Source organism: Crassostrea angulata, chromosome 4, assembly GCF_025612915.1.
Source record: "Crassostrea angulata isolate pt1a10 chromosome 4, ASM2561291v2, whole genome shotgun sequence".
Taxonomy (NCBI): Eukaryota; Metazoa; Mollusca; class Bivalvia; order Ostreida; family Ostreidae; genus Magallana; species Magallana angulata.
Window position 1 is genome coordinate 26121471 of NC_069114.1, and position 23011 is coordinate 26144481.

A 23011-nucleotide genomic window follows, 5' to 3' on the forward strand; every position below is an offset into this window, starting at 1 on the left:
CTTGCTAAAATGTTTTATTTGAAAGATATATTTGATGAAGCATATAGGATATGTACATTCAAAATTATTAACTCAACAGAAACTATTTTGTTATCGATATCTTCGGTGATTTCACCATGCATACTCCAAACACCCTTGGAATTTTCTTTTGATCATGCGTCAATTATGGCCCGAGTATAAATATTTTTTAATCAAATTCTCTGGTTTCCTCTTGCTATATCATTGAAAGAAAATCAGTGAATTTGTTTAAAATAGAAATATATAGCGAAGTTATGCAGTAATGAGCTTTTTAACCATGAATTGGACAATATTAAGCAAGCATCGATCGAACAACCATACAACAGATACTAAAAATAACGAAATTTTAATATTTCATGCAAAAAAAAAACCGGAAAAAAACCCCGAAGAGGCTCGGATAAATATATTTATTCCTTTCTTTTTAAGATTTGTGTTAATGTAAAATGTGGAGCAAAAATGACCTAGGAAATAATTGATAAATTCCAAGTTTAATCTTTTTTACACAATTTGTTTCCGAAGTTAGTTTTTTTCTAATTATTTAAGTGAAAGGGAACATACAAACCATAAGTGCTTGCACGTTTATTTGTAAATGTTTCACTAAAGTTATCAGATCCAAGGTACAAATGTATATGTCAGACCTGTTGTGGACTCAAGTACACTTACATTTGTATTAAATATATTAAACGAGGCTTCATACATATTTGAAGTTAATAAAGAGTAGGTGTATATAGCCTACGAAATAAAATCTTTTTAATCTGGAGTCAGTGTTTTGCATCGGTTGTATGATAAATACATTATCTAATATTAAAAAAAAACTAGGGACTTTTGACGACTCTAAAACATAGTTGGAGCTTTCATCATATTTTGATATTTACATTTTAACAATACTTAAAAATTTACTCATCAAAAATGAAATAAAAAAAGAGGAAAATATAAAAGTCAAAAATCCACTTAGTGAGTTTTAATATATCCCGCTCACACATATTTTGCGTGGAAGTTGGGGGGGGGGGGGGTGAAATGCTTAAAATGCTAGACATTTCTTATACAAATATACCTTTGTACTACATGTTCATCATGTATATATATTTTCTGCATTATTCATTGCCCAATTTACTAAAAAATATGAAACGTGAATCCAATATTTGAATAAAAATAATCGAATGAAAACTATATATCGATTGTCTAAATATGTCATTTTAGCTTGTAAACGGCAAGTGCATATTTAAAAAGAATGTGCATAAAACATGGTAAGAAAGTTTCTATTCGAGAATTGGTACCACCTATCAAAACTCTTTATTTTCTTAATTTCATATGCAATTAATAAAATTTACATGAGAAATTGTTCAATTTAACATTACGGTCAGCATCGATATTCTCAGAAACAGAATTCCTGTTTACGCCATAAGTTACGACTACCCTTGGCCAGGCGTAGATTTTTGTCTTAACTTAAGGCGGGCGCAAAGTTACGCCTTTTAGTGAAACGGACCTTAGTCCAAATATTTGACTTAAGTCCGGACTTACAACAAGCGTAAGGTTACGCCGGGCGTACGCCTTTTAGTGAAACGGGCCCCTGCTCTTTACGCCAGTGTGACAAACATCATGAAAAAAAAGACATTGTCATGTATTGGACCCCTTTGCCTACAACAATCGAAAATCTCATCGATTCAAACATACAGGCCTCGGTGTAAACAGATTTGCTTCTATCATTCATAGAAGTCTGTGTTTGTTGCTGTTTTCTTAAATAAAATACTTCTAGAAATACTTTGTTCGGTTGGGCAAAAACAAAAGAAAACATCACTATTAAATTGCAAGCTTTGAATATTTGATCGAATACGATCATATAGAAAAGGATTTTAACGTATTTATTTATGGAATATTCTATAAAAATCGATCGTTGCTAGACACTGAAATTATAAAGAGAAGTATATTTAAAATGAATTGTTGAACTTGTAATTTTTAAACAGTTGTTCCAACAAAATGAGCTTAAAGTACATTTATCTATTCCAGACAGTGTAGGTCGTTATAGTGTTTTTCAAATTAAGTTGAAGTTATATAACCAAAAAAGGATCCGTTTGCAGATCATTGGAAAGAAATATAATGAAAGACGCTAGAAACACATTTCTTTTGAAAAAATTGCATATGTAATAATCATCATCATCCTACATCGTGCAAATAATGTACACGTACAATTAAACTAGTCCATAACCATGTTTGATCACCCAGATCTTTCTTTGACCACGATTTTGTAATCAGGTGGCATTTCCATACCAAATCCCTTCATATGACACTCTAAATTCGGCTTCACGCCCTCTGGGAGACTTATTTCAAATCGCTGTAGAAGATTGGCACATATCAGTAGGATGTCTGATTTGGCCAAAGATTCTCCCAAACAAACTCGGCGTCCGACAGAAAAGGGAAGCCAACTGTCTGGTTTGGTGGGTTTCATTTTGCCGTTTTCATCGAGAAAGCGATGTGGGTCAAATTGTTCTGGGTCCTTCCATTGTTTAGGGTCATGGTGAAGCGCCCAGTAATTGATAAGTACAGTGGTGCCTTTTGGAACATCGTATCCCCCTGAATCAGAATAGAAAATGCTTTATTGCGTGTTTTGAAATTTCAAAGTATTGCGATTAATTTTAGTTGAAAATTTAAAAATGGAATTCACATTATTAGAATACAAACATCATTATTTCGAAAGATCCCTTTATTGAAAAAAATTCGAAATGTTGATCATGAAAACTAGAAAACTGACCAGTCAGGAAGGGCCCCGCTATGACAATCAATATAGAGAAGTGAAAAAAACTTTGAATTCCATACTCTTTATATATATATTTTAACAATGATCAAAAATAAATGCCCGGCATAAGATTTAAAGAACTGCAATACATAGGATCTCATGATTTGTAGTTGGATATGATTTTCATCCAACAATTAAAGTGTTAAACTGAGGGGTAAAAATATAAGGGTGCAGCTCATGGAATGAGAGTTTAATTTGATTACATTTAAAAAAAAATCAAAATTATAAGTAACAACTGTATTTTTAAAATTTCAAGATAATTCCTGAATGTCCAAAAACTCTAAATAGTAACCTTGTATCTGCATAAAACAGGGATAACCTCATGTCTTATAAAAAAAAATAAATTAAATGTGTATTTAAAAAAGATTTAAACAGGTGTTTTATAAAATGACAGCCTTCAGTGAATGCAAATACATTGTATCACCCAGGGTTGACCTCAACTTCAAAACAAACATCAGTTGCAGACAAAGGTGTTCATTAATCTTCATATGACAGATAGAGATAAGCCTCTAAATTTTCTGCAGCAGGCAAGATAATTAATCCCAGGGGACTAATTGTTCTGCTCTCTTATCCTTTTCTTCTAAATTTACAATAAGATTTTTTTTTTCAGAAATGACAGAATGGGGTTATTATCTGATTACCTGTTAAAATTAACAGCATTAAGGCAGAAAAAAATAAAATAAATAATTAAAAAATAAAATAGTGAAAAAGGATATCTTAATAATTATATTAAGTTAATATATATCTTGATTTTAGAATTCAATAAAATTATCATAAATCATTGTTTACGGTATATTAACCAAAATAAAGTATGAATATTATATTTTAAATTCATATTTCAAAGAATGTACACACTACACATCATTCAAAATTGACCTTAACTTCAAAACAAAGTTCATTTGCAGACACAGGCAGTGCAGTAATTAATCTCAACGTGACAGATAAAGATAAAGCTTAGGATTTTCTTCCTCTGGAAGGTTAATAATCCCAAAGGACAAATATTGCACAGCCTTCCAAGTATACAATGTAACATTCTCAGCAGTTATCTCTCTTTGCCCATTCATTCTTATGCATAGTTAAGGAATCTACTCCACCACCCCAGCTCCAAATCAAAAGACATAGAGAACCAAACTTAGCATCAAAATATTTATTTCTGTCTACTGAACTACCATACCAAATTTGAACTTGATTGGGCAACCATAAAAAAAGTTATTAGAAAAAAACAGAAAATTTGTGGACGGAAGAGTGACAGACGGCAGACAGAAGGACGGACAACAGAGTGATTACTATAGGGCACCCGCAAATCCTTGCGGGGCCCTAATTAACAGATATGCCTGCATAATTAATCAAAATTGATTCCAGATCTTAGATAAATCCATACATGAAAAAAATAGTAGAATTTCAATGTAAAAGAATAATTTTATTCTCACCAACTTGTGAATCACAGACTGTCATGTGTGGAATCCCAAAACCAACAGAATTTGAAATTCGCATCGTCTCAAATATACAGGCCTCGGTGTAATCTAAATTGCCTCTGTCCTTCATTGAAAGTTGCTTCGATCCTACAGAAGTTTACAAAGTTTTATAATACTGTTTATGTGTTACATAATTTATTTTCAATTCTATAATTTTATATGTAATGTCATGATAAAAGAGTAAATTTTAACATTATACCACAATTGAAGAATCTAACAATTTGGTGATTTTTATATCATAATTTTCTGAAGCACTGATTTTTTCAATCAAAAGATATTCACAATATGAAAGCACAGCGTGTGTTCTGTGGTGGAAAGTAACGGAAATGCCGAAAATATTCAACCTTCTAAAAGATGACAAGAAATAGTAACATACATGTACTAATAACTTATTACATTCTTTGACATGTAATACTCCTTCAATGTCTTACACTATATACATCTATGCCTATCATATATGCATATAGATGCAGATATATTACAATATGTATACATTACCGACAACAGTTTCTACCGGTGCCTCAATTTTTTTTTAGAGGTCCGTGTTCTCTCTGCTCCCGTTTTATGGTTTTCCTTTGGACTTTTTGTTTTGAACATTGTCCGTTTTCACCACATGTCATGATAAATAATTTATACAATATCTTGAATTTTTTTTTTATAAAATGTAACTTATTTTTTTCACTGCAATGTAATCAAAAAACCCCTTCAGTCTTTTAGATTATGTATATTCAATATGTATTAGAACTATTATTTACCAACAACTCTGTCAATTTCCTCCTGACATTTTGCTTGGGTTTCCGGAAATCGTGTCATGAAATAAACGAACCAGTCAATAAGGAAACGAGTAGTGTCTGCCCCCGCTATAGAAAACAATTTAAAGATAATTCAAGTATAAGTTATGAAAAAATCCTTCTAAAGAAAACTCCTTAAACAAAGATTAAAAATAATCAAACAACGAACCAATGAAGATATTAGATATTGTCTGAACCAGGTGCGTGTCATCCAAGATCTCCAGGGCCGCCTCATCGCCCTCATCCTTCGCTTCCTGTTTGGCGATAAGCATGCTGTCTGTAAAGTCCCTGTTGACTCCTGTAATTGATAGTGAAATCTTAATGCAGAGTCTCGTGTGGATGTATATGTAAATATGATATATTTTCACTCAGGCCAATGGAAGTTAAATCTAATTTTTTTAAATATATATTTTTAATTATATTATTTATACACATACAGGTACATTTCGGTTGTTTTTTTTTTTTTTTGTTTTTGGTTTTTTTTTTTTTGGGGGGGGGGGGGGTTAAGGATTGGGGTTTGGAGAGGGATTAAGAAATGTGGTAAAGACTTGTGATTTATCACCTGGCTGGAAAGTTTCTTTGTGTTCTTTCAAATTCTTCCGGAGAATGTTCAGCACTTCTTCTGTCAAAACAAGCATTTTCTTCCATTTAGCCGTCGTAAAGATGTGTCTCAGATAGGGAAATACGTCTTCAAAGAAACCCGAACCAAATTTCTCCAGCAGATCATTGTCTAATTTAATAAATCTTTTCACCTCCGGGTCATCTACAGGACGTCTTATGGAAATAAAGAATATATAAAAAGGTTATAATTTTGTCTATTTTTTTTCCTTTATAAAATCATTATATATATGATTTCAGTTCATGAAAATTGACTTTAAAGTAAATATAAACATTCTTTTACCGATGTGAAAATTCTTCATAATTTGAAGAAAGATATTTTCAAAATAATATCTATAATTTTTCTTCGCTCTCTTTTCTGCTTAGTAAAAGTTATGCAAGTTATCTTGCTTAAACAGTCCAGATTATCTCAAACGATGGAAAGAAATATATTGGCGAGAGGCATGTGGAAAATTGATTTATCTCAATGTTAAACATCCTTTTGCATTTAAGTATTTTAACCATTTTAATCAATACAGATAAAGACATGAAGTATGTTCTACAGGAGCTTAATTTATCTGTTACGTTGGATAATTTCTGAACTAACGTTGTCATTATATTAAACATTAAAAGCACATTTTTATATTACATTTTACAAGGTATTCGAGTAAAATGCCAATATGCTAAAATGACAATATTATAAGTTGATATTATATAAATAGTGCCTGTTTGGGAGGGTAACAGTTGAAATTGACACCCCGAGAAAACCATTGTCAACCGACGCGAAGCGGAGGTTGACAATGATTTTCGAGGGGTGTCAATTTCAACTGTTATCCTCCCAAACAGACACTATTTATTTTGTTATACTGAATGTCTTTTTTAAAATTTTTAAGAAAATTTTACTGCTTTTATATTGGAATAATGTGAATTCTACAGCGAACCGTACGCGCATAATTTTCGCGCATGTAACATTTTTTAATGTTACCCGTTGCCAAGTGCGTTGCTAACGCTGAGGGTAATAGTAAATATTATTAACTGCGTCTTAACCAATCAGATTTCAGTATTTAACATGAAAGTATAACAATGTATTATACTAAATTCTTGGATCGACTATTTGGTCGTTTGTTATTTATGCAGTCACTCATCCAGTTCTATTTTTTTTCACCAAAAATATAAATAAAATAAAAAGTTTAATTTTTTCTGTTTGTGTCGAAGCAAAAGGTTTAAGAAGTCATACTTTTCTCCAAAACATATTGTGTACAGTTGATGAAAAATTATCAGATCCATGTATTCTTTGAAAACGAACGGTCCTTTCTCTTCGGCCATCTTGTCCAAAAATTTATTCATATTGTCTTGAATCATGTTTTCCAATAAATCCCCTTGAAGATAATTCCTAAAAATTGATTGTAGTTGAATAAAGTAAACTTAGTTATCATTCTTAAGTCAATATTCATGATAGGAAAAAAGTACCGGTGCAACTGACCTTAGGGCCTTTCCGACTATTTTCCTATGTAATTTCCAGGAAGCTGAATAATTAGCCAGGGTTATATCCTTTCCTCCTTCCGTAAACACATCACCTGAAATGACAGTTTTGACATTTGTTTTATACTATTTACATTGGCTTTAAAGAATATTTTTTAAAAAGTCACAAGTTATAGCACAATTCCACCCTTTCTCTGATATATTTGCTTTTTGAATAATTATTTTTACCCCAATATTTCATGATTGCATGCTGTGATGTTATTTTTTAACTAAAAAGAGTAATGCGCTAAATTCCAATGTATTCAATTAGCAATTAAAATCAAAATTAAAGATTATAGGGAAGATAATATTTGCTGTGCATTTCTCGAAAGGATGGTGTGAAATACAATCCCCAGTAATTTTTTTTTAGGAATTTCTCTTTATCTTGCAGGTACTTAATTTTTGATATGTTTACTCATATAGAATCCTATTTCTATTCAAAAGAACCAAACATATGGGAGATATGAATCATTATTTATGGTAAAGATACACTGTTTACATTAATCTTAGTAGATGTTCTGCTCCGGTCATTAAAATTCTAGTACACATGTGTGTCACGTGACATAGATTTCAGTGGGTGCAAAATCAATTATCATTTCAGAGCATAAAACTCATTAATATTTGTAACTCAAATAAACTATCTAAAAATTTAAAACTAATATAAGCAAAAATTAAACATCCCACACGTAACCTTAGTTCTTTTTATATAATGTACAAAAAAATTAGTATACGCAAGCCTGAAGTGTGACTTAAAATTGTCTTAAGATTTCTACAATATAACTTTTAAGATTGCCTCGTGAAACAGAAGCGATAAATCTTATGACTACCATAAATCAGATCTTATGACAATCTTAAGATACTAGTATGTCTTATTATAGGTCTTACGATAGTTTTGTAAAAACCAGCCCTGGATACAAAATTTAAGCACGCCTCGACAAGCAAACCAAACTGTAACGCTGTTAGTAAAACGATAATAAATCCTTCATATACATATCGATTATTCCACCAAGATCCAACCATTCTATTCATTTTCATTCACTGAAAGGACAAGTTCACAAACCAGAACGAAATTCACTGTTACAGGGTGTGCAAAATCATTGATAATGTGTCAACCTTAACATTAAAAAAACTATCCAAGCTACCAACACAAATCAGAATATGTCACATTTATTCACTCTTTTTTTTTAAAATAATCGAAAGCTTGGTAGATCTCCTGTAATTAATTGCATAAAAGGGGCTGTTTTCATTTGTTAAGGGATATCATCCTTTACCCGAAGTTTAGTTGTACGTGTATGTCGTAAAAGTACCATATGTAATTTCTTACATAAACTTATATAGCAAAAGATAATCTATAAAAAAAGGGGGGGGGGGTCTTTCTTTTTTCATTCATGATACAACTGTCACGTACCTGATGTAATCTGTGGTCTTCCAGCAAAATCGGTCTTTTTCGTTACCATTGCTTCCAGCACAGAGTTGATGTCATTTAGAACAACCCAGGTTTGGGGACCTTTCCAATAAATGTAAAGAATACATTTGTAATTCCTAGATTTTATCAATGTTAATCCATTTGTGAAACAATTCATAATCAAAGGTGTGTGTAGGTGTGTGCGTGCGAGTGTGCTTTTTTGTGAGTGTTTGAATTTTATACACACCAACAGACAGCCGGATTATAGGACCGTATTCCTTTGCAAGCGCTGCGGTTTTTAAGTGAAACTCAGGCGATGAATAAACTATAGGAAATAAAATAATATTTTAACGCTTGCTTGTTATTCATAATTCTAAACGTCCTATATTCTATGTACAAATAAAACGATACATGGAGCGTATAATAGTTAACATTGAGATTTATTTTGAAAAACAAAACTTGTTATCTCTCTGAGTGAAATTAAACACATCGTTACTCTTATAATGCCCAATAAGTGGGATACACCATGGTCCAGGTGGCAGACGATACCGCATCCGTTTGATGACGTAGTACACAAAAAGACCAATGCTCATTCCCGCCAAAATGGTCTGGATGTTGATGGACAACTTCAACATGATTGGCTACTTTAATCCCTCTTTTGTGTGTTATTCTACAAGGAAAAAAAACAAACTCATTTTAGTAAGAAAAACATGCATTTTCGTATAAATTACCTTAGCTGGACAAATTTTAGTTTTCAAACACATTTGATGGGTCATGTAGATTTATATAGGAGATGCTATAAACGGGAAGTGTATGAAATCGGACCATAAAATTGATTACTGGTTTTATAAGACTTAAACCATGATATGGTTGTTAGCAGTGTAAATCAATTGTACTTTCTTAAAGGTCATCCAACCCTCAGTCCCAAAGTACTTTTTTTCATCATAAAAATGTTATTCGTGCTTAACTTTTATAAATGAAATAAAGAAAGGAAAATAATTGATGGTGTCCATGCATTTTTCAAAGTTTGCCCACGGTGGATAAAATGAATGAATATACAAGTTGAGATCAATTTTTTTTTTAAAAGTAGTATCGGTGGCTTTACCTATAATTATGTAGTAGATCTTAGTGAATCCATTAAGCCAAGCATGTCATTGAATACCTGATCATAAGATTAAAACTAGAAGACTAATTAATTAAAGTTGTTGTATGAAAGGCAGATTAATGGTACGAATGAAAAATATATCCGGATAATTTAGAGTTATTGAACATGACTGAGGATCGGAATTCGTTCAAATTTTGGTTGATTATGTGCTCTTTGTAACGTTCAACCCAACTAATATTTAATACTCATATCTATTGATAAAAAATAAATACTGTAATACAGTGTACTATAATTTCTGAAGAGAAAATATTTCTTTTTTCAATCAAGCATGTCGTATGAATGTTTGTTAATATCTGATTCAATTATATATTCTATATATTAAGCAGGTTATAAAATAATTGTCTATTGTGATCGGAACCTTTTTATATGAACTTTAAATTGAGCAAACACATGTAACTTTCTCTATGTATCATCTACAACTATTGCTTTATGCTTTTTTTCCCCATTAGCCATTGCTTTTTTGCATTGAAGAATGTTTTCTTGCACTGAACAATTCGTTTTCGCACTGAACATTGCTTTTTGCATTGCACAATGCTTTAATCACATTGGTCAATATTTCATGAGCTTAAAGCACAGGGGCATCGTATCCGCTCTACACTCTATGACATATATAAATAATACACAAGGGAAGAATCGATTATCGAAAGTAGGACACGATTTGTAAAAAATGTAAAAAAAAACAACTTACTTGACAAAAGTTACGCAAATCCTCCCACACAATGTTGCAAATGTTGTCAAAAAACACGTTCACATTGAAATATTCCTAATAAAAAGCGTTTTTATCTCATTAAAACCGCTGTCCGCTGCAGACATTCAATCTCTTCGCTCAAGAAAAGATAACTCTGTACTTTTTCTCTATATATGTTCAGTGATGATAGTAGAAATTTCGGCGGTAAACTGTTAAATGTGTGGGGAAATGTTCGTCTTATGTACCTACATAATAACATTCGTTCCGATATATTTGGCATGTACTTTAATTACCGTAATTAAAATGCAATTGTTTAAAAACAAATATATTTCCTATCATTTAATCTTTTGTAAAATGTTAATATACTAGTAATTTGATATTGACAATTAAAACAATGCTGAGATTCTTAGGCAATGACAATTAATTTTGAAGAAATGGGTTGCAAAGACAATTAATGAATTATGAGTATTTTAATTATTGAATAAGAAAATAGTTAAAAAAATTATATGTCAACACCAAAGTAGTTTTTCATTAACATTTCTGAGAATAAGAAAAAATATTTAAAATTAAATACTGTTTCCACACCTTTTCATCATCATTAATTGTTCATTCTAAAATTACTAAATATTTTTCTTCACTAAATTTAAACTATGCAAGTCTCTTTCTTCTAAATCAAATGGTCTTGCTCTCGTGGTCAGTATAAAGTAATTGCAGTAGCAGGTCGAACAATTCATTGTTCTCAAATTTCCTATCATTATCTTTAAGACCACAAATATATACACCATAAATATATACATTGTGACAGCAGATCTACATTATATAAAAAAAATATGTATATATTTTGACATTTTAAACTGAATTCTACTTATCTATATTAAAATAAGATTGTCCATCATTCAAAATTCACCCCTACCCCCGATGCAAGTTCGGATCTGCAGATGTATGAAATTATTTCTTTGTTTTGTTATTGATGTTTCGCGGAATTTTACAATACATGTATATCATTACTGAACATAGAGAGTCCCGAGAGATTTCGCATGGCGAAAGTACAGAGTTATCTTTTCTTGGGCGAAGAGATTGAATGTCTGCAGCAGACAGCGGTTTTAATGAGATAAAAACGCTTTTTATCGAGTTTATTAGGAATATTTCAATGTGAACGTGTTTTGTGACCACACTTGCAACATTGTGTGGGAGGATTTGCGTAACTTTTGTCAAGTAAGTTGTTTTTTGACAATGTTTACAAATCGTGTCCTACTTTCGATTTTTCCCTTGTGTATTATTTATATACATGTATGTCATAGAGTGTAGAGCGGGTTCGATGCCCCTGTGCTTTAAAGCTTGATTGTTTTCTCGTATATTTATACAGAGTTTTTCTGTTAGAAGAGATCAATGTAGTATAAAATTGTCACGATTTTCTCGCCATATTGAAGGCAAATCACATAACACGAGTTTGTGTGTACCTACCTTATCTCTATATGAAACTTCGCCTCAAGTACCCTTTTCACAAGGCCTCAAAAACAGTCGAGAGAAGACTGGCAATGCCTGTCTGATATGCGCGATAGACCTTTTGCTGAAAGTGCATGCGCAGAATAAATCTAGAGCACTAACCTAATTTAGCTGAAATCGAGTGCACCAACAGATGATGAAAAATATTCAGAGTTTGTGTGTAACATTACAGACACGTAGCATCGTTTTTAAAATTGGGGGGCCAGACACGTCCAAATAAAAATCTTGACAAGCATAAACAAAAAACCCAACTTTCCAAAATCTTCAATATCCTAATGCTTGATGGGGGTGGGGGGGGGGGGGTGGGGGGGAGCTGGCGTAGTATATCTATAACTTCAATTTCACTCTTAATTTCCTTATTTTCATTCCTACTCCAACCCCCAAAATAGCTAACGTTTTTTGTAATTGATATATGGACAGTATATCTTTATAACCTACGATGTATGTACCTGTAGATGCGTTAATATTGAATGCAAATAATACTGAAAATCGAAGCTGATTAAACTCACTGCTACTAATGCACAATCATAAACGTAATTTGTGAATCTCTTTTTAAAGTGAAGATTATGACGTTATTGATACATGGTTTTTAACTACAAGAATGATGACACATTAGAGTTTAGACAAGTCTGCAATTCAAACTGAATTGATAAATACTTTCTAAATACTGGATACAGAAAGTGTAACATTATAATACATGTACATGCATAGAATACATTATATCGCGCTAAATTACAAAGCATCGCGAAATGATTGAAAACAAAGAAACATTAATTTTGTTTTATTACCCCTAAAATTTATTTTAATTGAAACGCTCAATGACAAAGAGCGACAAAGGTCAGAAAATTGGATGTAAACATCAGTATGACAACTTGTAAATTTACACCGACCAAGTAAATTCAAAATTTTCAATATGATAAAAGTAATAAAATAACATATATTGTGGACTACCTAATTACTTAAAATGCTATATTGATTATTCTATTGAGCACATTACACAAGTCGTGTACTTCAACCAAAATAATACCGAGTAAGTCCGCTTTAAATTAAACATTTGTACATGTATTACTAGTATGTGGATGAAACATTTTTTGACACTTAATAACACTCTTTGCGCTAGTGTCCCAGAAAATCATATACACTTCACCATTTTTTGGTTTTCCGTTTAATGTTTTATCTATTTTTATAATTTAATTTCGATATTATATTTTTTGTCCGGTAAATTTTTGAAGAAAAAGGACTATTATTTAAAAATTATAACCTTTGTGTGAAACAAGAGTTTATCAAATCTTAAATATTTTTAAATAAAAATTATTACAATTGCCAGTTCCTATAAAATTGTTCTTATTTTCACATGCTACATACACCTGTACATATCAAAAGTAATAGAAACAATTTTATGCATGTGCAGTGCTGCGTTGTCAATGACTTATGTTAAAGCTATAGTTTAAAGTTTACGCCTCTGGTTACGCCGCTTTATGAAATGCAAAATACGCCCGACTAAGCTTCGGTGTAAGTCCTCGGACTAGACTAAAGTTAGGCCAAAAATTTTAGCTCCATGAAACGAGCTCCAGAAGGCTAAATCGATATTCGAAATCTGAAATACGATATCGAAATTCAATATCAATGTATTGTTTATACAAATAGACAAATTTGTGTTAGTTTAATAAAGGCTTCCTTCCTTTGTAGTTCGCTTTTTATTAGACTTCTAACATTCAAGTTTTAGTGATTCAATCAAAATACACAAGTAAACCATTTCATACATAAAATTTATAAATCTCATCTGTTTAGGTCCGTTTTTTGAAACACTTAAAATCTTATTTGATATTATAAACAACCATTTAAATATTGGATTTTTAGGCATCTATAACTACACGTACAAATGCAACCGTGTCTTGATCTATCAACTTATCCTTAAAGTCTAACTTTACTTTGGTATCCAAATTAACCGGAACTTCCCTGACACTTACCAAGATACTAGTAATCAAATGCAACTGAAGCTAACTTTTAAGTGACGTAGATTCTCTTTATAATCATCAATAAGATATGGAGAGATTTAAAAACATATGATAGGTGTAGGGAAATATTTTCACGGATTTTCTTGGTTAATTCTCAAAACTGCATGTGTTCGAAGAGCATGACTGATTGCATTACCATTTGAGAGAAGATACAGTCTTAAAAATCTAGTACATTGTAGTAGTTTGAGATATGGGAAGTGTCGGATTTGCTATGAATTATTTACATTTGATTTGCATGTAAAATAAACTACCATTTCAGTCGATTTCTAATTTCCAATTCGATGAACATCGGGAAAAGTAACAGCAGAATTTTTTTTTTTATACAATTTATAAATACATGTATTACTGTATCCGAAAACAAACTACGATGATAAGTTAAAACATAATTCTAAAGTGTATTGTAACTAACAGCATTTAACACATAATGATTCAAATCAAAAATGTAAAGGGACGACACTCGCCGTCTCAGATTTATAGGGGGTCGATTTAAACAACATTTATTTAGAATTGAGGATTATTTACTTGACCCACCGAACTCTGGCGAATTTTAGGTTGTAAATAACTGATCTATTTACTTACATATGTATCTCTATCGTCTGACAATAGTTTGTACCCAAAATAACCGAAACGTCCTTGATACATGTACGTGCTCGGTTAACTTAATCGAAATTAACGGAAGTTTGTGACGTGAATTATCCATGTAAAATCACATATAATATAAAAATTTAGATATTGAAAAAGTTGTTCCACACTTAAATAATTTTCAGACCATTTAATAAACATCGGAATCTTCAACTTGATTAGTTACCTGGAACAGTATTAAAAAAAGAGAACATTTTGTCACCTGCAGTTTTTTTCTTTCCAATTGCATTTTTCCAAAAGAGAACTCGCTTTTCTTTTGATTTAGCCATTTATTAACTTCATCTACATCTGCATTACTAAAAACATCTACATTTTCCATGAGAAAAGGTTTGGTGGGATCTGCCTTAGATGAGTTGAAATATACAGGAATTTTTAAATTGCTGAATGATGGTATTCCTATCATGATGTAGGCTTTGAGGAGTGTGTACAATATATATATATATATATATATATATATATATATATATATATATATATATATATATATATATATATATATATATATATATATATATATATATATATATATCAAAACCAAGGTAGAAGTTGCATAAATACAGGCATGTTAAAATCCTCAGATTGCAGGAGTACATGTTCATCAGATATAATTGGTTAGAAATTTTTGTTAAAGGGTAAAACCATTGATATCGCTTGGCTTTTATATGGACAGTTTCTAAATATTTATGTGTAAATTGTAGAGTTGTTGTGTTCGGTATGAATTATTTTACATTTGAATTACAAGTAAGATAGCTACCATTTCGTTTTATTATACTTTCATATTAAATACTGAAATCTGATTGGTTAAGAGGCAGTTGATAATCAGTTTTATTACCCTCGGCGTTAGCAACACAACGGGTAACACAAGGAATTGTTACATGCGCGTACGGTTCGCCGTAGAATTCACGTCATTTCTATATAAAAGCAGTAAAAAATCTCTAAAATTAAGACATTCAGTATAGTATAATAAAATAAATAGTGCCTCTTTGGGAGGATAACAGTTGAAATTGACACCCCTCAAAAACTATTGTCAACCTCCGCTTCGCGTCGTTTGACAATGGTTTCCTCGGGGTGTCAATTGCAACTGTTACCCTCCCGAACAGGCACTGTTTATATACAGTCCTAACTCCAATGTGTTAAAAAACGAGAAAAATAACAATAGAAAACATGTTTTGTTAACAATTTATACTTAAACCCAACAAACTACATTGTATTATATAGGAAAGAATAGAAAATTTGAAAAAAATAACTTTCAGAAATTCTGATATGCGTTGTAACGGAATGTATTTAACACGTAATTGTTCAAAAACATTCCATATTTGGTTCCACAAAATGATAACGTAACAACATTTAGATATAACAAATATGATAATACTACTGCTGCATATTTCGCAATCAATCTAAATACTTTTCTATAACAATTTGACTGTAGCTGTAATACAAAAAAGATCGCAGGCGCCATTATTCTTTAATCTCTACTTCTCTCTTTCACCACGATTTTGTAATCGGAATTTAGCTCTACACCAAATCCCTGCATATAATATCATACTCTAAATTGGGCTTCACGCCCTCTGGGAGACTTATTTCAAATCGCTGTAGAAGATTGGCATACATCAGTAGGATCTCTGGTTTGGCCAACGTTTCTCCCAAACAAACTCGGCGTCCGGCTGAGAATGGCAGCTAACTTTCCGGTTTTATAAATTTCATTTTACCGTTTTCATCAAGAAAGCGATGTGGGTCAAATTGTTCTGGGTCCTTCCATTGTTTAGGGTCATGGTGAAGTGCCCAGAAGTTAATTAATACAGTAGTGCCTTTTGGTACATCGTATCCCCCTGAATCAGTAGATGAAATATTTTAAAACGTGTTCCAAATTCTCAAAATATTGTGATAAGGTTTAAAGCTTTCATATGAAACGCCCATTATAAGAGAAAAAGTTTCCTCTTTTCTGAAGATTCCTGATTTCAAAATATTCAAATGTTGATCATGAAGAAGCAGGTAAGCTCGCATAATTGTTCAAAATGTTTTCAGATTTTAATTAATTGAATAAATAAAGTAAATTAAATAATAGAATTTCAATGTGAAAGGTTAATTTATTCTCACCAATTTGTGAATCACAGATTGTCATGTGTGGGACCCCTAGACCAAGAACATTTGAAAGTCGCATCGATTCAAATAGACAGGCCTCGGTATAATCCAGTTTGCTTCTATCCTTCATCGAGGGCTGATGGGGACCTGTAAATGATTCCAAAGGTAATTTATATTTTTCTTTAGCATAATGGTACTAAAATCCGCTAACAAAGCTTAAGACCTGTTTCTCTTGGTTTGATTTTTTCTTTGCAAACTAAAGTTGGACGATTTCTAAATCGTAATTTGCTGAGTCACTTTATTCACAAGATAGTCACACAAGGAAAGCAGAGAGTTAGTTTCATAATGAAGAGTATCAAAATTGCTGAAAATATCCAGTCTTCTATTCTTCCAAAAAATCACAAGAAATTGAGTTTTTGCCTCTCAGTTAATTTGATACGCAAGGGCATGCTTTATACGAACAGTTTGTACGGCGGGGCAAGCTACTGACAAACACGTTGATAAAACAGGACCACTATCACCAGTTTCGAATGAAGTCATATTTTCGTACGTTCTGTAGTTGATACAACGACCTTGTCATCGAATATAATCTTTCACTACGTCGTTTGCTGATTTTTCATACTTATTGTTAGACCATAATTAATCACCTATTTGCCTACGGACTTTTCCGTTTTTCCCGATTACGACAAAGAACAAACGGCAGGTGTGACTGGTCAGCGGAGGATGCTCACTCCTCCATCGCACTTTATCCTACCTCTAACTCTTTTAAGAGGTCTGTGCTCTCTGCTCCTGTTTTGTATTTTTTCTTTTGGACTTTTGATTTTTAACACTGTTTGTTATCACCACATGTCATGATATATAATTTATACAATATCTTGAAAATTGTTAATAAAGTTATTATTATCACTGAAATGTAATCAAGACACCCATTCAATCTTTTACACTGGGTATATTTAATATGGATTAATTACCAACAACTCTGTCAATTTCCTCCTGACATTTTGCTTGGAATTCTGGAAATCGTGTCATGAAATAAACGAACCAGTCCATTGTGAAACGAGTTGTATCTACCCCGCTATAGAAAAAAGAAAATAATTATTCCAATGTTCATGTAATACTTCCATATATACATTGTATTTTTTTCAGTAAAATTTAAACATAGCCAAATCGTGTTTATTTATTTTATGATAGAAGCAAACTAAGACACAATAAAATAGTAGTTCATGTATTGTATATATGAATATTTAAAGACTAATAAAAGACGAGTAAAGATATTTCAATTCAGAAGCGGATCATTATTTTGTGCAAACTATGCTTAAATTAAGTTCAAAACCTGTTGTTTGCAGAGATGTTGCTTTCTTTCCAAAACATTATTTTACTGTCATTCAAACTTACAGAAAATTTTATACCAAAATGCCTATTCTAACCCTTCTTCTCTCGGACCACAATTTCCTAAATCACTATTTATCTTTTACCTGTCCAACAAACCTGACGAAATGGTTGGAATATTTTCTTTAAAAAATATCTTTTTATATATAGAGTAAAAAATACTAAAACAACGAACCAAAGAAAATATCAGAAATTGTCTGGACCAGGTGCGTATCATACAAGATCTCCAGGGCCGCCTCATCGCCCTCATCCTTCGCTTCCTGTTTGGCGATAAGCATGCTGTCTACAAAGTCACTGTTTACTTCTGTAATTGATAGTGAAATCTCAATGCAGATTTTCGTGCAATCGGACATATGAATATATTTTCATTTATAGCAGATGGAAGTGAATTCTATTTATTTTTTAAATACTAGATGATATTTCGAGCAAGCGCGGAGAATATCAACTTACATACTAATTCGAAACAAATTATTTTGTTAATTTTCGGATATACTGTGTCCTTTTTAAAAACTTTTCTAGCCTATTTTTTAAAATTAGAATTTAAAATCAGATGGCTTGATATTAAGAGGAGGGATTGGGATAAAAATCAAAACTGAAAATAATTCCTTCCTTCCCAGATACAACTTCTCCTTTTTATTCTTGCATGATTTATTCATACAGACGCAGAGTTGTCAACACAAACTGTTCTTAGTTTACAATTTTTAACAAAAATAAATGAAATCTAAATACACGAGTGCATGCATGTTTATTGGTATACTTTAAACCTTCTGCGTTATCCCGTCCTGAGAAGATCTTTCTACTAAATCTAAAAGCGCACATTGAAGAAACGAATTGGCTCATTACATTTATTCAACATCCGTCATACATGTATCTTAATTTCTCAGTAAATCGTATATAATGTATATTTTGATGCAAACTTTTACTGACTTAGATCCGCCAAAGCGTGTCCACCACCTTACTCACATTTTTTTATATTTCGGTATGATTTGTCGCAAATAAAAGTATTTTTAAAAAATTAATTCCCCACTATTACTTATCAAGTAAAATTCATTAAAAGTTTACGGAAATCATCTCGCACGTGTTGAAATATCAAAAAAGACCTTTCATTTTTTTAAGGGGGGGGGGTTAAAATTTGGAGGTTTTGGGAGGGTTAGGGAATGTGGTAGAGACTTATGATTTATCACCTGGTTGGAAGGTTTCCTTATGTTCTTTGAATTTTTTCCGGAAAATGTTCAGCACTTCTTCTGAAATCAAAAGCAATTTCTTCCATTTGGCCGTCGTAAAGATGTTTTTTCAGATAGGTTTTTCAGATACGTCCTCAAAAAAACGGAACCAAATGTCTCCAGCACATCATTGTCTAATTTCATAAACTCTTTCACTTCCGGGTCATCTACAGAACGTCTTATGAAAATAAAGAGTATATACTTAATAATTAAAATGTATTTTAAATATATTCCAAGTAAAGAATTTTTTTATGAAAATGAAAATCCTTAATGATTTTACGAAAGACATTTTCAGTATCTATCTTTTTGTAAAAGTTATACAAGTCAAACATTTATCTGGTTAAAACAATCTTAATGAGAGAAATAAATATTTTGGCGAAGGACATTTTAAAAATGGGATAATTTGTATTTTAAAAAAAGAAATCGTTGGTTTTCTTAACCACATAAATCCGAAATGAAGTATGTTCTACAGAAGCAAGAGTTACCTGTTACATTAAATAATTTTCATACTAACGCTGTCTTTAAACATTTAAAACATATTTTAATTATCGTATCTTGATCTTATCAAGATATGCATGTAAAAAGATTATAAGAGGCCCAGGGCCACATCGCCTTAACCTGAATCAAATAGGCATCACAGTAACAAAATCAAAATATCTTATTTATACAGTCACAGTAATCAGAGTTTGAATAAAATAGTTTCTCGCCAAAAGTATGATTTGAAAGTTTTGTTTGTATGGACGGAAAAGGATTCAGGAGTGTTACTTTTCTCCAAAACATATTGTGTACGTTGATGAAAAACCATCAGATCCACATATTCTTTAAAAACGAATGGTCCTTTCTCTTCAGCCATTTTGTCCAAAAATTTATTCATATTTTCTTGAATCATGTTTTCCAATAAATCCCCTTGAAGATAATGCCTAGAAATAGATTATAGTAATTAATTGTTATTATTAATAAAAGCATTATATATGAGAGATTAAAGTGCATAAATTAATAATCAAAATTAAAGTTTCTCGGGAAGACAAGTTTTCCTCTGCTTTTTTTTTCAAATTACCCAACGTGCATACATGTGTCGTATAAATGGTATTCGTAAGTTACAAAGGATATTTTTTAAAGTCAAAGCTAATAACACTGTGCTGGATAATTATGCCAATGCCAAGGTGGCATTTTTACACCCGCTTAAAATGCAGTTTCGGGAAAATCCATACATACCAAATGATAGACCATTGTCTAGAGAGTATATAACCACTTTTGTTTTTAGTGTGTTTTACCTGACAGGTGAAATATTTACCTTTAAACACTAATATTCCATAGGAAATAATAATTCCCATAGGAGAAATGACTCTCCTACAGGAAATATTGACAATCCTACAGGATTTTCTACAAATCCTATGGTCTATGATATGGTCTATCATATGGCATATTTGAATTATTTGAATGCAGCTTAGACGGGTGCAAAAATGCCACCTTGGCACTGGCATAATTATCCGGCACAGTGTTGAATCTTTAATGTATTGATTACTGTAAAAGAAAACCATTCATTAAAAAAAATCATTTTTCATTGCATTAAACAGCTGTCACGTGCCTGATGCAAAATGTGGTCTTCCAGCGAAATCAGCTTATCTCTTTACCATTGATTCCAGCACAGAGTTGATGTCATTAAGAACAACCCAGGTTTGAGGACCTATTCAATTATATAAAATATGCATTTGTAATTTATTTTTTTTACATTTTTGTTTAAGTGAGTTAACTTACGTGTGTGCTTGGGATTGTGTATATGTTTGAATGTATGAAATCATTGATACACACCAACAGACAGCCGGACTATAGGACCGTATTCCTTTGCAAGCTTTGCGATTTTTACGTGAATCTCAGGCGATGAATAAACTAAAAAACAGGAAAGATAGTGTTATGTTCATAACGTTTCTATTATATAAGATTAGAACGTGCTTAATTTTATATAGAACTTTTAAAATAGTTACTAGTAGCGTTGTGCTATGTTTTATCAAGACAAACCTGCTACATGTATCTCTATATGTGGAATGAAATTATTTATTTTTATAGTGTCCAACTAGTGAGATACACCATGGTCCAGGTGGCAGACGATATCGCATCCGTTTGATGACGTAGTACACAAAAAGACCAATGCTCATTCCCGCCAAAATGGTCTGGGTGTTCATGGACAACGTCAACATGATTGAATCTTTTATTCCTTTCTCTGTGTGTGTTATTCTATTATAGAAACAATCCTTTTTAGTAAGAAAAACATGCATTTGTATAGAAGAGATTTAGCTTTATACAAATACATATTGGTTTGCAAACACATTTTTATGCGTACAATGGTGATTAATGTGACGTAAGCTATGAGAAGGTAGTGTTTAAAATCCGACCATAAAAACAACTAGGTTTTATAAGATACAGTTGTTAGCAAATTTAATTAATTGAACATTCTTTGAAATTTCATTTGATCATAATTATGTACTTTTGAAACTTGACTTAGAAGTCATGAAATGATCATGCTCTTTTTGCAGATTACACAATTCAGCTGGTTTCTTTGTTGGAACAACACATAGTTAGTCAAATTCATGACAAGATGTGTTACATCTAATTTTTTAAAACCAAAGGTTTCTAAACTTAATTAACAAAAACGATTAGAAATCACAGAAACTCTTTAAAATGAATAAAGGCCATTATTCAACCTTGTGTATTTCAGATTTAACTGATGCCATAATTTTAATTTTAAGTTCTATTTGGAAATATATTATTTTGAAGAAAAAAAATGACGTAGCAAGCAGTAAATACGATTCAAATCGTGTAAGAATTTCTCTATATAACAATATCTATCAAACATTTAACTTTAAAATTTGCAGTGTTTAGGCACAGTGTCGTAGAGTGTAAAACACTATCCCTTACTTGTGATAGTTCACATATCTAATTCCACTTCCTCTTGTATCTAATTTTTTTTGTTTCAGTATAAAAAAGGCAAATTATTCGGCAGTGTAAGGGGAGAGTTTTACCCTGAGTCATGTTAATGTTTGGTAAAATTAATAACGTTAACTTCATTGTCATCTAATACAAATTAAGCATAATTTTATGAGAAAATACTGAATTTATGAAAATTTTCTACTGATGAAAAATGAGAAAACGTTTTCTTTTTAAAATGACTAAAACCAGTAAAAACAATGAATTGTACAATATTTTCATCTAATATCAGTGAAATTGATATGGTATCACTTAGGACATCATTCAGTGACGAAGGTGTCTTATACTGTTGATGAGTCAACGATAACTGTACGTATATTATGTATATATTGTGTGGCAATTTCATGTATACAATTCAATCAACTTGAAGGAAAAGGACGAGCAATTTCCATAATGAGGGAAGCCCTCCACAACAAAGCATATACAGTTATTTTTTTCATCCAAAATGGCCTCTGTACATAGTACAGGGAAACTCCAAAAGATAGCATATAATATATTATCAGTTTTTCTGACCCAAAAAGGCTACCGTACAAAAGATAATCACAAAGGTAAACTACAGATTAAAAAGCATGCAGATTACATAACGCAGGTTCTCGAGGAATCGACGTACATTTTACCTACCTTATCTCTGAATGCATCACTCGTTTTCACAAGGCTTCAAAAAACAGCTGAGAGATGTTTTTATAGATTAGTGCATGCGCAGGATAAATCT

The 23011-nt window shown here is 31.6% G+C and overlaps 1 protein-coding gene and 1 pseudogene across 5 annotated transcripts; both read right to left on the reverse strand.

Moving 5' to 3' along the window:
• LOC128179681 (steroid 17-alpha-hydroxylase/17,20 lyase-like) lies at positions 1-23011 on the reverse strand. Of its 5 annotated transcripts, none has more exons than XM_052847193.1 (11): positions 22921-23011; positions 21334-21549; positions 21127-21204; positions 8605-8703; positions 7159-7252; positions 6913-7068; positions 5641-5852; positions 5248-5376; positions 5043-5147; positions 4243-4374; positions 1-2589 (listed from the first exon to the last, which is right to left on the reverse strand). In XM_052847193.1, exons 4-11 carry the CDS (start codon positions 8651-8653, stop codon positions 2234-2236), a joined length of 1233 nt encoding a protein of 410 aa, XP_052703153.1. In that variant the 5' UTR covers positions 8654-8703; positions 21127-21204; positions 21334-21549; positions 22921-23011; the 3' UTR covers positions 1-2233. The 5 variants fall into 5 exon arrangements, with proteins under 5 accessions (XP_052703153.1, XP_052703149.1, XP_052703151.1 ...); XM_052847189.1 differs by lacking the exons at positions 21127-21204; positions 21334-21549; positions 22921-23011 and adding exons at positions 8849-8926; positions 9098-9271; positions 11919-12025; XM_052847191.1 differs by lacking the exons at positions 21127-21204; positions 21334-21549; positions 22921-23011 and adding exons at positions 8849-8926; positions 9098-9271; positions 10455-10478.
• Positions 16086-21512, reverse strand: LOC128182182 (steroid 17-alpha-hydroxylase/17,20 lyase-like; annotated as a pseudogene).